Genomic DNA, 15,504 nt, shown 5'->3' with positions numbered 1-15,504 from the left:
CGCAAACGAGAGTACACAGCTTTGGTGACGCTAGATGTAGCAAAAGCATAGGACGCTGTAGAATATCGTATTCTATTCAATAAACTTCCGTCTATGAATTTCCAGAAGTATGTGACAGCTTGGATATATGAACTTTTGAGAGATAGATACTTTTGGTGGTTATGAACGGGGTATTTCGACGTCTAAACACAAGCGACAAGAGGTGTACCACAGGGTTCCGTTCTCGCCCCTATTTTATTCAACATTTTGCTGGGTACAAGTTGCCAAAAATTGTGTGCCGGTGTCTATCTCGAGATGGCCGCCATCGCCACCGCAGCCGCAGCGCCGCTTACAAGGCGATAGGGGGAAAAGCTCCCCATTGTTCTTGACCTCGCCGGACCAGTTGGTCATGTGGGTAGCCAGATCGTGACGAGGGACTAGGTGGCCTCGGCGAGGAGCAGAGTGGTTAGGGAGGCGGAGTAGCGTTGTCGTGCACCGAGAGACCGCTGAAGGTGTGGTCGGCATGCTGAAACCCCCAGGCCAAAGTCCTCACCGGTAGATCGACAGACGGTGCCAGTCCGTCTAGATCTTGGGCAGCTAGGTACCACCAGCTTGGGCAGTGAGGTACCATTTTTTACACCCGCGACTAATGTACATTCACTGGACCTGTAATTGAAGCTTTACACATGAATGCTTGGCTGGAGTGGTTACGCACGTCGTTAAATGTTTGTAAAAGTGCAGTACTAGGCTTTCCGTTTACTGCACAGGTGCATATATCTCTGGAATACCGCCCGCGAATCATTACTGAAATCTACCCTCAAAGTAACATTGAATGCTCCTGCAGCATCGCTGGGATAGCATCAGAGCTATAACCCGAGCAGAGCGGTAAGAAGTGGAAGCATGGTGCGCAACAGAAATGTCCTCCGCAGGGATCTTTCAAGAAAGACCAAGAATATATCTTCTGTAGTAGATCCAAGCAATGCTAGCATTGTCGATTTACCAGATGGAGTTCTTGAGCTGACGAGGCCGTTCTATAAGCATTTATATGCTGAGCTAGCTTGCACGCTAGCTGTTTTTTTTTCATTTGTTACACCAGCTGAGCCGCTGGAAGTTTCCCACTCAGTCATATATAGTTGACGAAGAGCTCCTTTCGGCTTTGAAGTCTATGAAGCATAATCACCGTACAGGGTCCGATGGTTTGCCAGTTGAATTTTATGTCAAGTTCAGGCAACTGTTAGGGAAGCCTTTCAGATCACTGGTGAATAGGCTGCTCAGTAAAGAGACTTCCAGTGTCTCAAATAGATGGGATAATTACTCTTCCTTATAGTGATGATTCCAGAAGCACCGATCCAAGACAATGGCGTCCTTTCGCACTTCTGAACTGCGATTGCAAGGTCAAAGCAAAGTGTCTTTGTACTCGGTTCAATCTAGTGCTTAATGCTGTTTTGGGCCCCTTTCAGGCATATTGCGTTTAGGGTCGTTCCACTTTTTCGCCAAAATGAATCCGGTGTGCTCATAATCAAGTTTAGTTTCTGGCACGTAAAATTGCTAAATTTCATTGTAAAGAATAATAAAATTCATATTGGCCTCGAGCTCCACCACTGGAAAAGCTGGCGCCACCGTCGGCGTGACGTGCTAGGAGGGATCACGTGGACATAGCGGCCGCGTCGGCTGCTTCGGGCGCGCCGAAGCGAGCTGAAAACGACTTTAAATTCCCTCGTACGCTGCGGTCCTCATTTAGTGGCAAAATTTTCCCGCTTCGAGTGTCTCCTTTACAACGCTTGAAAGCACTACAATAGGTAGTGCCTGCCTTTGAAGGCGCGCAACATGGTAGGCTACTGCTCGGTGCCGCAGGGCCGGACGCACGTAACGGAGGCCGGTGTCAGCCTTATTCACACGTAGCCGCAGGACAAGACGCCGCGTGAAGCTTGGCTCGCGAAACATAAAGCCGGCAAACAGTCATCGGCTACAACTCGGGTGTGCAGCAAGCACAGACGCGAGGAAGATTTCTGCTACGGCGCCCGGTCTGCGATGTTCTGAAAACGCGCACTGAGACGCACGCCCGAGTCCGCTGCCCGACTAATGTCACGACGGTTTGGTCTATGAACTTGTCGATGCTATAGATACTGGCAAGTTCAGCGGAGTGGAAAGACAGCGGTAAGAAGCACATTTAAAGAAAGCATGGCATATGGTCATGTTTGTGTTATGAATTAATGCACTGGATTACAAAAAAGGAGCAGCGGGAAATTGCACGCTGAGAACGCCGATAAACATACAGTGCGACGCAACTCGAGAAATATTATCGAAAGGTCAAAGAATTTTGAAGAAAAAAAAAAGATTGAATCGTCGCGACGGCACATCACAGTCCCCCCCCCCCCCCCCCCCGTAGGCGTCGAAGTCTCTACAATGAAATTATTTTTGAACAGCTCTGATAGCGCCCACGCAACAATGGTTGCTTGTATACTGTCAAATGCTCATATTCTGCGGCCTAAAGCTCATGGCACGGTGCGAAAACGCGCGCGCGGAGAAAGCGAAACAGTGCGCGGACAAGCATGCAGACGCGCAGTCGGTCGCTGCGAATCTGCGCGATCGCTGCATTGAGGCTTCATTCTATTACGCTCCATTTAGTTATACAGACACTGTAAGAACATATTTCACATAGTTTGCTCTCAGCGTTTACCTACCTTTGACGCAAGAAGCCGGTTCGGCAGACTCCATCGCGGCGACCGCGCGCAGTGGCGTTCACCGTACGTATTCGGTAAAGACATAGCGACTGTAAACGATTGTGCGCTTTCAGTTTGCCCAAGATTATTATTTAGACAGTAAGAAACTTCTCTCGTTTCGAAAGTACTTACAGAAATGTCCGGGAAAGCTCGCGCGTGGTGTTTTCAGTGAGCGCTGACAGCAAAACCTATGAGGAGCGCGCCACGTGATCCCTCATACTACGCCAGCGAAGCGCTTCCGATAGAGGGCGACTCCGTAACTCCTCGCCGCCAATAACCACTGCCCTGACGGCCAGAGACAAGATCTCGTGACTCAGTCATGAAACATCGCGCCCAGCAAGTAAACGAGAGTCTGCGCAGTTTGTGAAATGAAGCACGATCGCAGGACTCATTCACAAAAGTTTGCTCACAATTCCAATCACTTAGTGTTGCTTATATGTAAAGCTTTTAGAGACCAGAAAAATCCATAAATTTTATCATTGAGAAGCGGTTTATCTCGAACATTAGGTCCACCCTGCTATATCATGTTCCCGAAACGTAGACTGCTCTACATGATTTTCTTGCAATTGAATCTCGTTACAGCTTTTTATGGAAAAACATTTTTTGCCTAAAATAACATTTAGTTGTACCTTTGTACCTTTACTCATCCTCACCTTTTATTTTTGCCTTCCGTGTTTATAATGCTACAGCTACGTACTTAATCGGTCAAATACCAGCTAGCCTCAACTTGTCGATTTTCTTGTTTTCAATACGTATGGCGCGCTTACAGAACGAGGTATGTTGAAAACTGTTATCTAAGTAAAGGTCATGTCACCTATTTTTATAGCGCTAATTCTTATCGTTAGACAAACGTCGCACGGAAAATGTTCTCGCTACCCGCGGTAGAAGGAAAGGATGAAAGAGTTACGCTGAGCCGAATAATATCCAGGGTTGAGCTCTGTCCTAACGGAAGTAATTAGGTTTAATTTAATTTATCTTGCGAAGGTCAGCATAGCAGCAAAACACTACGTAACATTGTTCTGCGCAATAATTTTGTCCGCCCTTCCATCAGACGTTCCAGAACGGATTTCAGGTCAGTGCTGCTAAAGCAATGCATGCATCAAACACCCACCGTAGCGACCACTTCGTTTACTGAGAATGTCACCAAATGTTTTTCGTGTTGTGCAGCTGGACAGCAACAAAATTAGAATGTCTGTGGCCAACGGAGCGAGCGATCAAACACGCAGCACGCGCCGGACAAACACACGATGTATTGCAGCGCAGACGCAGTAGCTTAAGGCCAAATGGCCGCAGTTCATCGTCCAAAAAGGGCCGCCAAATAAATACGAGTGCGCCGAGACAACGGAACAGCGACGATGAGTAACCAACGCCGTACAGGCACGTGTGCAGACTTATGACTATAGCAGACGACGCCATGGAGCAATGCACGCTAAGCGTGGTGACGACTGCGACTCCGCTCCATTTCGCAGGAAATAGTGTCCTGCTACATTCCGTATGTATCGTTCTACAAACATGCACCCTCGCATCTCCAAAACTCGAGCAGAGCATGTGCCTCGCCTCTGACGTCACACGGGAGAGTCTGCCACTCAGATCGCTCGGCGCTAATAGCATCGGATTTACGAGTGCCGCGACAAAGAAATAAATAGCAGCCGTAGGGGTTCGTGTGACGGGTTGAGGTAATCTGAGCCGATATAACGCGAGAATTCCTTTCGATCGACTATATTGCTTTTTTACAGTGGAGCTGTTAGAACCTTGCTGGGTTTCTCTTGACGCGCGCAGCATCGCCGAGCTGAGGAAGAGAGCTGGGAGACAGTAGAGAGTTTAGGGGCCCCAAAGAAATAGCGCCGAAGCCACTGCGAATGCGCGAGACGCAAACTGCGTTTGGATTTTGCGTTGGGAACGCTATTTCACCGATATAGCGGAAGCTCAAATAGCGTTCCCAAAAGCTTTGCGTCAACAAACATGGCGGCACCCATCGAAGCGACGGCTCTAACCTAGCACCAAACTGGGTTCGATTCGCGGTAACGCGTGATGTTCGCAAGCTAGGAGAAGTGACTGCAGTTATCGCTTTCTCTCAACTAGCGTGTGTTATGAAGGTTTATTCATTAGACGCCGCTGATTCCGAATTCGAGTGTGGATTTTATGGCTCGTAGGCCTAACATGGCTAAGCTTGGCTGGTGAAGGCACGTAAAGTTGGTTTTGTTGCTCAAAACCATAGAGTTTCCTACAAAAATTACTAGAGGGAACTCTGGCGCTGCAGTCGTTGTCCTACCATGGGAATGATGGGAAGTACATGGATTTGTCTGATCTTCGTGCTTGTGGATTCAAACGTTCTTGTGGCTTTGTATATTACGCTGTATAAATCTTATTGTCGTACATTTCAGCGCAATCTGTATTCTTCGAAATGCAGAAGACGCTGGGAACGCGTGCAATTGCTATTAATTGTAATGATTGAGCTTCTCCCGGTGGCCAAATTGAAACGCGCCAAGCGTCTCAAGGCACTGGCATGCCCGCGATAAATTCATAAGGGCGCTTCATTCGCTTGCCGATACATGCGTCCGTGGCCTAATTGTTTCAATATTAGGCTTCTGTGTTAAAGCCCCTGTGTTCAAATCCTGCCGTCGGGCAATTTAATTGATGTTTATTTAATTATTTATTACGCAATACACTGTTGAAAATGACGAGTTTACAAAGTCGTGAAGCCAAAAAGGATGCAGTTTAGGCAAATCCATGTACTTCCCATAATTTCCATGCTGGGACAACCACTCCCATTGCAGCTCCCGTAGACACTAGCGCCTGTTGGAACCTTGCCGATGGCACCGGCTGTTGGAATCTCAGCGCTGCCACCAGCTGTTGGAACCTCAGTGCTGACGCCCGTTATTGCAATCGGACCGCTGGCGCCCGTTGTTGCAAATGGGTCGCAAGCCCCAAGGGTAGCGTTGGCCTGGCGGCCTGGGGCACACTGGAAGCATCCGAAGGTCCCGGCAAAGCATGAGTCGACTGCTAACAGAACAACTTGTTTATTCTAGCATCGCAAAAGAGCGGCCGGTCAGGTCGACCGAAGTGGAGAGACGGGAGAGCACGCTTCTCGACGGAAGAATTCGGAGCCTCTCTCCTGGCGTCCGGGGGCAGCTGCTCTTATACTCTTGGCGTCGCGGGCAAGAAGGAAGGTCACGGGACGACACCACGTGACAGCGAGGCACGGACGGACTGAGACATGTAGAGACGAGTGTAGTGACGCATCAGCCGGGCCGGCGCCGGTCAGTCCTCCTCGTTTCACACTTGGGGAGCTCCTCTCCCCGGCTGCCGCGCTTTGACAAGCATGGGCACACACACACACACGCACACACAAAGACACGTCGCACTGAACATGCCGGGACGCGCTCGGCGGGGATGCGTCGCGGCCGCTCCGAACGGGCCAAAATGTCCGCCGCTTTGAATGAAGCCCCGGCGTCCGCTGCATCCGCGCAGGCTACACCGCGCGTCGTAGGCGAAACGTAACACGCCAGAGTTCCCTCTAGTAATTTTTGTAGGAAACTCTATAGAGTTTCCTACAAAACTAAGCACAACTAATTGTTTGCTGCTTGAAGAATAACCTCTAAATTGTAATTAAACGCGAATACACGCAAGTCAAAATTACTATTCATATCATAAAATGGCATATGTTATTTAATTATTTTTAATCGTTTTTAATTTAATTATTTTTAATCGTCTTGCGCTGTCAGCGCAAGACGCTAGATGTACAGGCAAAACATTAAGATTCACAGTGGAGGAAAAGAACTAGGAAGCTTACCAGCAAGTATGCGGCCTGTGGGGTGGGCAACACAGCAACAAAGAAGGTCAAGCGGAAAGTCAGAGAGGCTGAAATAATCTCATGGGTGGCGGCAATGGAAAAGAAACCTGCCATGAGTAACTACTTAAGGGGAAAAAACGAAATTAGGAAAGAAACCATTTATGATAACTCAAAGGGAAGCTCATTACTTTTCGAAGCGAGATCGGGATGCCTTAGAACACGCACCTATAAAGCGAGATATAAGAAGGAAGAAGAAGCATGTGCTTGCTGCGGTAAAGCTAGGGAAACGACGGAGCATATTTTATTAGAATGTGAAGACGTCTATCCAGCGGTCGATTTAGGCACCACTGGCCTCCTTGAAGCCCTTGGGTTGAGAGGGAGCAGTGTAAAGCAAACATGTCCGCAATAGACATCAGTAAGAGGCGATTGGAGGATTGGTGGAAGAAAAGTAGGGAAACGACAAAGGACGGAGACGTACAAAAGCACAGTTCGCAATAGGGTATCAGAAAATTTGGACGTGGTAGTTCATAGTGTTTTTTTTTCATTGGTTAACCTAGGTAGGATATTAGGCAGCATAGTAGCAAGAGCTTGGTGGCGCAAGCCACCGCCCCGTTCCAAAGGGGACGCTCATAACATCCATCCATCCATCCATCCAGCTATCCGCAAACGCAAAGCCCTATTCTAAAACCCTTCACTCCTGCGTGCTCCAACGCGAACACCCGCAAAGCTCTTTGGGGCCCCAAAATATTGGGGCCCCTATTCTAAACCTCTCTAGTGAAAGCAGAGCATAAAGCTAGCGCAGCATAGCGACGCAGCGAAGGTGGGTGGAGCCTAGCGGGGAGAATGAGCGGCGCGCACGAGAGGGAGGAACGCGGCCCGGATCAACACCTCCTAGACAATTCTCTAGAGGGTGTTGCCTGGATGCGTGCCCACTCCTATGGTGCGCGAGGCAGGGGGTTCAGGCGAGGGAGGAGGAGTGTTCTTCTCCGGCTGTTGCTAGGGTACCGGATGTCCTCCTCGCCCGCTGCTCCGTACAGAGCGAGGAGGTTATATAACCTCCTTGGTACAGAGTGGAGACAACCGCGGTGTCTCGTACGGCGTTGACCACGCGAATTGCAGACGCGTAGTAAACGCCTATGGTGGACGCCGTAGAGACGCGTTGCTGGCGCTCGTGTGTCTTGTGTGGGGCTTGGCACTACTTTACTGGCCTTGCCCCAGCTCCACTAGTCTCTGGTGTTCGCGATAGTTGAGCCATGCATAATTTTTATTATTCACCCTCCACGCCCGGCGGAGCGTAGATTGGACTACGGACGATGAGCGAAAAGGGATAGCGTTGGACTGCAATCTTTACAGTATACCGACCCTGTACACACAAATAAAATACGGCCCCCTTACGCACCCCAGTTAGAGACACATCTTATAGTCCAGGACGGCTCGCATTGCCACTACATCGCCAATACTGCTAATGCTACGATCGAATAAATAAATTTGGCCGCGGCCACAGCCATGGTGATCACCTTAAGACACCTTACGTTTTCTTGCCACGGGTTCTTACTCACCACGCGTGAGTACGTTGAACTAAATATAGTTTGTTCCGAAATCAGAAAATGTGGTGGAGAAAACACGAGTAGCCGTAGTCAGGGCCGCTGTTCACCAACCTCTAGCATAAGCACTCCACTCCGCGCTTTCTCTGTCATCGTAGAATGTTCAAGTGATTGCATGCTACAACAGCAAAACAGAAAATGTAAGTTTTTCGGGAATATATTCATGCAATGGAGCAAGGAGCTTGAGCAGTATAATTGCGTTTGGAGTTCTCATCACTTCTGATGTCAAGGTCAGCTTTGTTAGATCATAGTCCTCAAACTGCCGGCTTGCGCGACCATTCTTTTTTTAAGGAGAGTAGAACGATCGATTCGAATGGTGGAACGGTAGCGAGTGTCATCAGGGTACGAAACTCGCGTGTTTTTCTACGGGTATTGAAGTGTAAGGGGAACTCCCGCGCTTTTTTGGTTTAGCCTATAGCTGGCAAGCCCACGACCGATTGTACATTATTCCCCTTAACGCAGCGAAGGTGAGGCGTGGCAAAGAGAGAGTAGAGACGTGATTCACATTGGTAACACGTAGTGCCAAACTGAATAATGTTTTTAAGGCCTAAACAAACTTTCCCAAGAATTTTTCGCTAAACGACAGCATAAGAAAGCGTCGCGGTTTCTGTGAAGCACGGTTTAATAGAAACTCTAATACGCTGGCGAATTCCGTCCGGCAGAGGCTGCTGGAAGTGCGAGCATCGCACGCAGCACCACAGCCATCGGTGCCCGTGTGCGTCGCCCGAGCCCGGGGCCGCGACACCGGAAGCCGCCGAAGCGGCTCCTTTTCTTTTCTTCTTTCCTTCTTTTTGCCGAACGTGGCGCCCGCCTGCACTGCGCTGCGGCAGAAGGAGCGGCGAGACCGTGGCACGCGTGATTTTTTACGAACGCATTTATTTTTCTTTTCGTCCGTAACATGGAGAGGAAGAAGAAGAAACGAGAGCCTGCGTCGATATCTGTTTCTCCTGCTTCTCTACATGATTAAGCTCGAGCACTTGCTTCAATCTTGAGGATGTTGGTACCAATCAACGGCTAAAGTTGCAAGGATTCCGCCGATACCAAGTTTTCAATGGTGGGTGGACATTTTCCCAATCGTTCGAGAACTTCTCTGTGCGACCTCGGCCCGGCAGAGGCTCGGTGGGCGAGCTCAGCGCGGTTCCGCACGCTCAAGCCACGACGTCTACGGCTATGCAAATCACCGTTGAGGGTGAGGATATCTCTCCCGACGAAGTCAGTGAAAGCGCTGGGTGGACCACGGCATTACACAAGCGAAAACCCATCATCCAGGACCCGCTCGGGCAGGGCGCCCGAGTCACCGACAAGCGACGTGGCGGGAATAAAAGCCAGGCTCCGTCGAGTGTCAAGGCACGCCTGACGACTGCTTCGAGATTGCCTCGGCTACCGAAAGAGCATGTTCGAATCATAATCCGTCCCCGTGGAGGACTGGACATCAAGAAGATGGGCCACTTCATAGTTGCCCAAGCCCTCACTACCGCTGCTAGACTTAAGGAGGCGGATACGGCGGAGGATATCATATGTCTGAACATGGTGCTAAACATATTGGTGGCAAGCACACCATCAAAGCGCAACGCCATGGCCTACGCCGATCTGGAAGCTATACATATTGGACAACCAAGCTACGTTAGTGCATATATCGCAGCCCCCGAAAACACATGCAAGGGAGTTATTCGTGACATTGATCCCACCATCGATCGAGAGGAGCTCAAACGTCTCATCATTCAACCCAAGAATCCAAGCGCCCTCGAGGTGAGACGAATCAAGAACACAAGCACGGTAGTCATCCTGTTTGATGGACTCAAAGTCCCGGACTACGTAAAATGCGGTCCCAGTTTGATCAAATGCTCTCTCTATCCCAGACAAACTGACGTTTGCTATGCATGTGGAAAGCTTGGCCACAGAGCTGACGTTTGCCCAGCCCCTGAAAATGCAATCTGCCACGGCTGTGGTGCGAGCAAACCGGACGATAAGCACGAATGTACACCGAAGTGCACCCTCTGCGGTGGCCCTCATCCCACGGCTGACAGAACCTGCAAGCAAAGGTTCCAAATTCCATTTGTAGTTAGACAACGGAGAAGAGAACGGCGCAACCGCGAACAATCCAAACAACCAACTGGGTCGCCAACCCCTCTCAAGCCGGCCCTCAGCAGCTCGCACAGATCCAGGAGCCGATCCCGAGACCCCGGCGGCGAGGATGGCGGCTACCAGGACCGTGCCCCTTCTAGGGGTCGCTCGGCAGAACGCTCGTCTTCCAGGGGCCGCAAGGCCCTCAGGACCCGCTCCCGCTCCAGGGGCCACTCTCGTTCCAGGGGACCTGCACTTCAGATCCAGGAGCCTGCTGATCGTGGTACCACATAGGCTGACCGGGTCTAAGAATCACCGAAAAAGGTAACGGGGGGTCAATAGCCAGAGCACAACAGGATTGCACAAATGGAAAAAGAAAACGCTTCGTTAAAATACGCAATGGAGCAGCTCGCAGCAGAAATTGCCGAACTAAAAAAACCCAGCAAGCGAGAGACAGTTCAACCCACTCAGGCCCCTGCAGTAGAAACGCCCATGGAGATCCCCGTAGCGGAACCGACTGCCAATGGTCTACCCAAAAAGAGGGCGCTGGCAGTTCATGCCTCGGACAAGAGCGCCGGTGTTCGTAAATTGGAAAAAACGATAGATAAAATTGATGAATCCCTCGGAAAAGCTCAAATTGTTATTGACAAACTCGCGGAGGAGGTCAGATCACTAGGAATCAGATGCGACAATCTGGAGCGCCACGTTTCTACAATGGCTACAACTACATCGTTGGACAAATTAAATAACACCGACACTGAAAGGACGGCAGCGGCTGCACTCCGCAGCATTTTATAATACAAGCTAACTGCTACGTCCCACCATGGCGGCACATCACAGGGTAATTAATATCTGGCAATGGAACTGTAGGGGATTCCATCGTAAAAGGAATGTCCTCCAACAGTTCATTCGGACCCACCCGGAAAAGCCACATGTAATATTATTACAAGAAACGCTCACGGATACGGTCAGCCTACCAGGCTATAAATCGCATACACAATATGGTGATGGGAAGAAGGGAATCAGCACATTAGTCACCAACAAATGTGCGTTCATGGCCCACAATCTGAATCTTGAATCCAATAAGGTTGAACACTCGCTCGTTTAAATCATCCCCAGCGGACAGTTCAAGACAAGTATACTTATACTTAACATATACAGTAGACCCAAAGACCTCAGGCAAAGATTCGCGGCAGTTATCAACAAGACTACAAGCAAGGCCAAGACATTCCCACTCCTGGTGGCCGGAGACTTTAACGCTCCGCATCAAGCATGGGGGTACCAACAAGCTAACCACAAGGGCGTTGACCTATGGCAAACTACAGTCAATAATAACCTCACGCTTATAACAGATCCGGCTTTTCCGACAAGGATCGGCAACTCCTGCTCTAGGGATACCACACCTGACCTCTTTTTCATACGGAATGTGGAATCGGCATCTTGGTCCAACCTCCAGGTGGATCTTGGCAGTGATCACAACATCCTGGCCATCTCCGTCAACGTGAGAAGCGGGGACCTCAAAGAGTTCACTATTACAGATTGGGATTACTTTCGCAAGATTAGGGAAGAGCGAGCACAAACACATGACTCAGCACTTAGCCTAGAGCAGTGGGCTGAACAGTTAAAGGAGGATATCAGCGCGGCGACAAAGAAGATCCAGACGGAATTGGAGGTAGACAGGATGGATAGCCGCCTCGCTCATCTTCTAGAAACTAAAGCGTCACTGTTGAACAGATGGAAAGGGCAGAAACTCAACCGCAGGCTCCGAAAAAAGATCGCGGAGCTCACAAAACTATAGAAGATCGCTGCCAAACCTTGAGCAGACAACAGTGGGATGAGGTCTGCAATTCCGTGGATGGCCAGATGAGAGTTGCAGCTAAATGGAACCTCCTCAAGCATCTGCTCGATGATACCAACACCAAGTCAAGCCAAAGACAAGTCATAGCGAATGTTCTACACCAGGCATCACAATCAGAGACATTGCAGACCGTACTCGACAGACTCGCTCGCAAATATCTGCCACTGGGCAACTCGAGTGACGAAGACTATCCCCCCTACAAAGGTTAATCTTGCCCCGAGCTAGATAACCCCTTCAAGGCATGCGAAGTAAGGGGAGCTCTCCAGAATCTAAATGGCAGGTCGGCCCCTGGCCCTGATGGCATCCCCAACCGGGCCCTCAGAAACCTGGACGACTGCTCTATAGAATGGTTGACAGAGGAGATTAATGGAATATGGGAACGAGGGGTTGTCCCGGAGTCTTGGAAAATGGTCTCGGTCATCCTCATTCCAAAGCCTGGAAGGCCCCCGAGTCTCTCAAACCTCAGACCCATTTCCCTCACATCCTGTGTGGGGAAAGTAGCGGAACATGTTATACACAACCGAATTTCCAAGCACATCGAGAAACAAGGATTGTTTCCGTACAACATGATTGGCTTTCGTTCGGCCGTGTCAACGCAAGACGTGATGAAGCTTATAAAGTGTCAAATCATTGACAACACCACAAGAGATGTAAGAGGCATCTTAGGCTTAGACCTGGAGAAGGCCTTTGACAATGTATCCCATGCTCACATTCTCAACACCATCTCGGAGCTCAATTTGGGAGACGCCTTCCACAGATACATAAGCTCGTTCCTACGGGATCGCAAGGCCACGCTCAAAATCGGTGACCTCAAGTCCGACAATTTCAGTTTGGGCCCCAGAGGCACGCCACAAGGAGCGGTAGTCTCACCACTGCTTTTTAACATCGCCATGAAGAAACTATCGCAAAGGCTCTCCAACATAGAAGAGATCAATCATACGCTCTACGCTGGTGATATCACAATCTTGTGCACCGGAGGAAGCGAAAGAGCTGTTGAATTAGGCTTACAGGAGGCTGTAGATCAAACAGAGATGTACCTGGAAAACACGGGGCTTAGATGCTCCCCTAGCAAGTCTGAGCTCCCCCTCTAAAGCCAGTCAGGAGAGGTCCCAAACCTAGAGGCTGGAAACCGTTGTCAGAAATAAACACCAAACTCCACACTAAAAGTGGCTGTACCATCCCCAGAGTAGACACCATTCGGGTGCTTGGCATGTTCATCGAATCCAATGGCAGTAACAATACGACGCTCAACAAGCTCACAGCCAAGACTGAGAACATGATCAGACTTATCAACAGAGTCTCGAATAGGCGTGGAGGCTTAAAGGAAAACAACCTCCTCAGGTTGTTCCACGCCTTCCTCATGAGTCATATAGTTTATGTGGCAGCCATGCACAACTGGTATAACTCCGAGAAGGAACGATTAACACGCTCATCAGAAAAAGTATAGAAAAGTACTAGGCATTCCGTTACGGGCGAGTACGGATCTCCTTATGCAACTAGGAGTGCACAACACATTGGACGCGATGATCGAGGCCCAGGGGTCAGCCCAACTGACCCGTCTATCCTGTACCCCGGGTGGAAAGAAGATCGTGGCGGTTCTTTGGATCAACCCTATCCTCATGGAAGAGCGGAAATATTAAATTTCAGAAGATCAAAGGAACAACATACGAGTTGCACCGTTTCCCCGTAATGTTAATCCTCAACACAACGTAGGCAGACGCAGGGCAAGAGCCCTCGCCCTCCTCAAGCGTACCAAGGACGATCCCTACTCAGCATGTTTTGTCGACGCCGCCTAATATGGACAGTCGCCCAACTTCGCCATTGCCCTCGTTGATCAAAACGGACAGATAGTGAATACGGCTTCCCTTAAGTGCTCAACACCAACTAGAGCGGAGCAGGTCGCAGTTGCTATAGCACTCCTAGACAACAGCAGATCACAAATCTTCACTGATTAGAGATCGGCGGTAACTTTCAACCCGCCCTGGTGGCGTAGGAACCTTGACGTTGCGCTGCTAAGTTCTAGGGCGCGCGATTTAAAATCGGCCACGGCGATCGCATTTAGATGGGGGTGAAAGGAAAAAACGGCCGTACGCCTGTCAATGGGTGCACGTTATGGAACCCCAGGTTGTCGGGTTCAATCCGAAGTCCCCCACTACTTCGTGCCTGATATCATAATGTGGTTTTGAAATGTAAAACCACAACTTTAATTAAAAATTCAGCTTCCCTTCTCTCTCTCTCTTTTCTTTCAGTGTTTAACGATCGCAAATTTAAAAGATGGCACACACATGGTTCTTGGAATCATTAACTGTTTTACGGAACGTAATTTTCCGTTTTTCAGCCCGTAATAGGACGTATTGCATTAACCGTCTGTAACTTGAAATATTTAGGGTTGAATATACGAGGGTTGGGCTCAGCGATATTCAATGACACCTGATGTAGGTCCGAGTGAGTGCTTAAAGGCAGAATTCCAAGTGAGGCCGCAGAATGCTGCTTTCGCGATTACATGTGCTTTACTGAATAACAATTAGATTCATCCTACGGTAGTGTGTTTGAGCAACTCTTTTAGCCCCTATTGGGTTTATTAGCGTTTTTTTAACTCCGCGTTTTTGAGGATTATGTACACCATTTGAGGATTCTGTACCTCTTGTGTCACAGTGGGAGAATTCAGGAGAATTGGCCAAGAACGGGCACACACACACACACACACACACACAATGGGCATAGCGAGAGGCTACATCACAGCGAATAAAGTAAATTGAAGAATCAGTTAATCACAATTCACTATTTTATTAAGGTTTATTCCGTCGGTTTGGCCTGACGTAGAAACGCAGTGGATGTGCGCGGCCCATGGGGACAGTGCCTCTGGAATAATGTTTGCCGCCGGTTGCTTTGCAGCCTGCCTCCGAGGGCGTGCACGTGCAGGAGGGTTATTCATTCAACCCGCACTGGAATGCGGCCACGACTTCTGGGAATGGAACGCCCGAACTCAAGCTAAGAAGCGGACCGCTACACCCTGAGACATCTAGCGGGGTAACAGGCAGTGTAATAGCTGCACGAACCCTGTCCTAATAGAGAAAGCAAACGACTTCCATGCTCTTGCCGAAATGTTTTTCGTAATGGTTCACGGCGTTCTGAAGCACATCGCGAGGTCGTAGCTTCAGTTGCCGAAGACGGCCGCGGAATATATCCAGTGTCTCAGTACGTATGCCCATAGCCTACTTCAATAAGGTGAATAAACCACACAATTCTCCTTGGTTCTTGTCTTTTTATATATTTTAGTGCGGAATGAGCGTTCAAATAAACGCATGTGAGATTTTTCTGGCACCTCTCTCTGTTCTTTATATCACCAACATTTTCGCCACTCACACGCTTATTCATAGGCTAAATCAGTTGAAGTCCAATCGGTTCTCGTTACATAATGATTCGTCATTCTTGCTCAAATACTGATATTTACTTATTTTGCGCTCTTCACCTGAAAAGAAA

General features: G+C 49.3%; 1 protein-coding gene across 1 annotated transcript; it reads left to right on the top strand.

Annotated features, from left to right (window-relative positions):
• The first annotated feature begins 8,837 nt into the window (after positions 1-8,837).
• LOC139052377 (uncharacterized) lies at positions 8,838-15,249 on the top strand. Its single transcript, XM_070529474.1, has 2 exons — positions 8,838-10,487; positions 14,917-15,249. The coding sequence occupies exon 1, from the start codon at positions 9,270-9,272 to the stop codon at positions 10,455-10,457; it is 1,188 nt and encodes a 395-aa protein (XP_070385575.1). The 5' UTR covers positions 8,838-9,269; the 3' UTR covers positions 10,458-10,487; positions 14,917-15,249.
• The last annotated feature ends 255 nt before the right edge of the window (positions 15,250-15,504 follow it).

The sequence above is a fragment of the Dermacentor albipictus genome, unplaced genomic scaffold, assembly GCF_038994185.2.
Source record: "Dermacentor albipictus isolate Rhodes 1998 colony unplaced genomic scaffold, USDA_Dalb.pri_finalv2 scaffold_22, whole genome shotgun sequence".
Classification (NCBI taxonomy): domain Eukaryota; kingdom Metazoa; phylum Arthropoda; class Arachnida; order Ixodida; family Ixodidae; genus Dermacentor; species Dermacentor albipictus.
This window is presented reverse-complemented; position numbering and strand designations above follow the sequence as displayed.

Coding starts and splice junctions, on each gene's coding strand:
- LOC139052377 (XM_070529474.1), top strand. CDS start 9,270: ATGCAAATCACCGTTGAGGGTGAGGATATCTCTCCCGACGAAGTCAGT.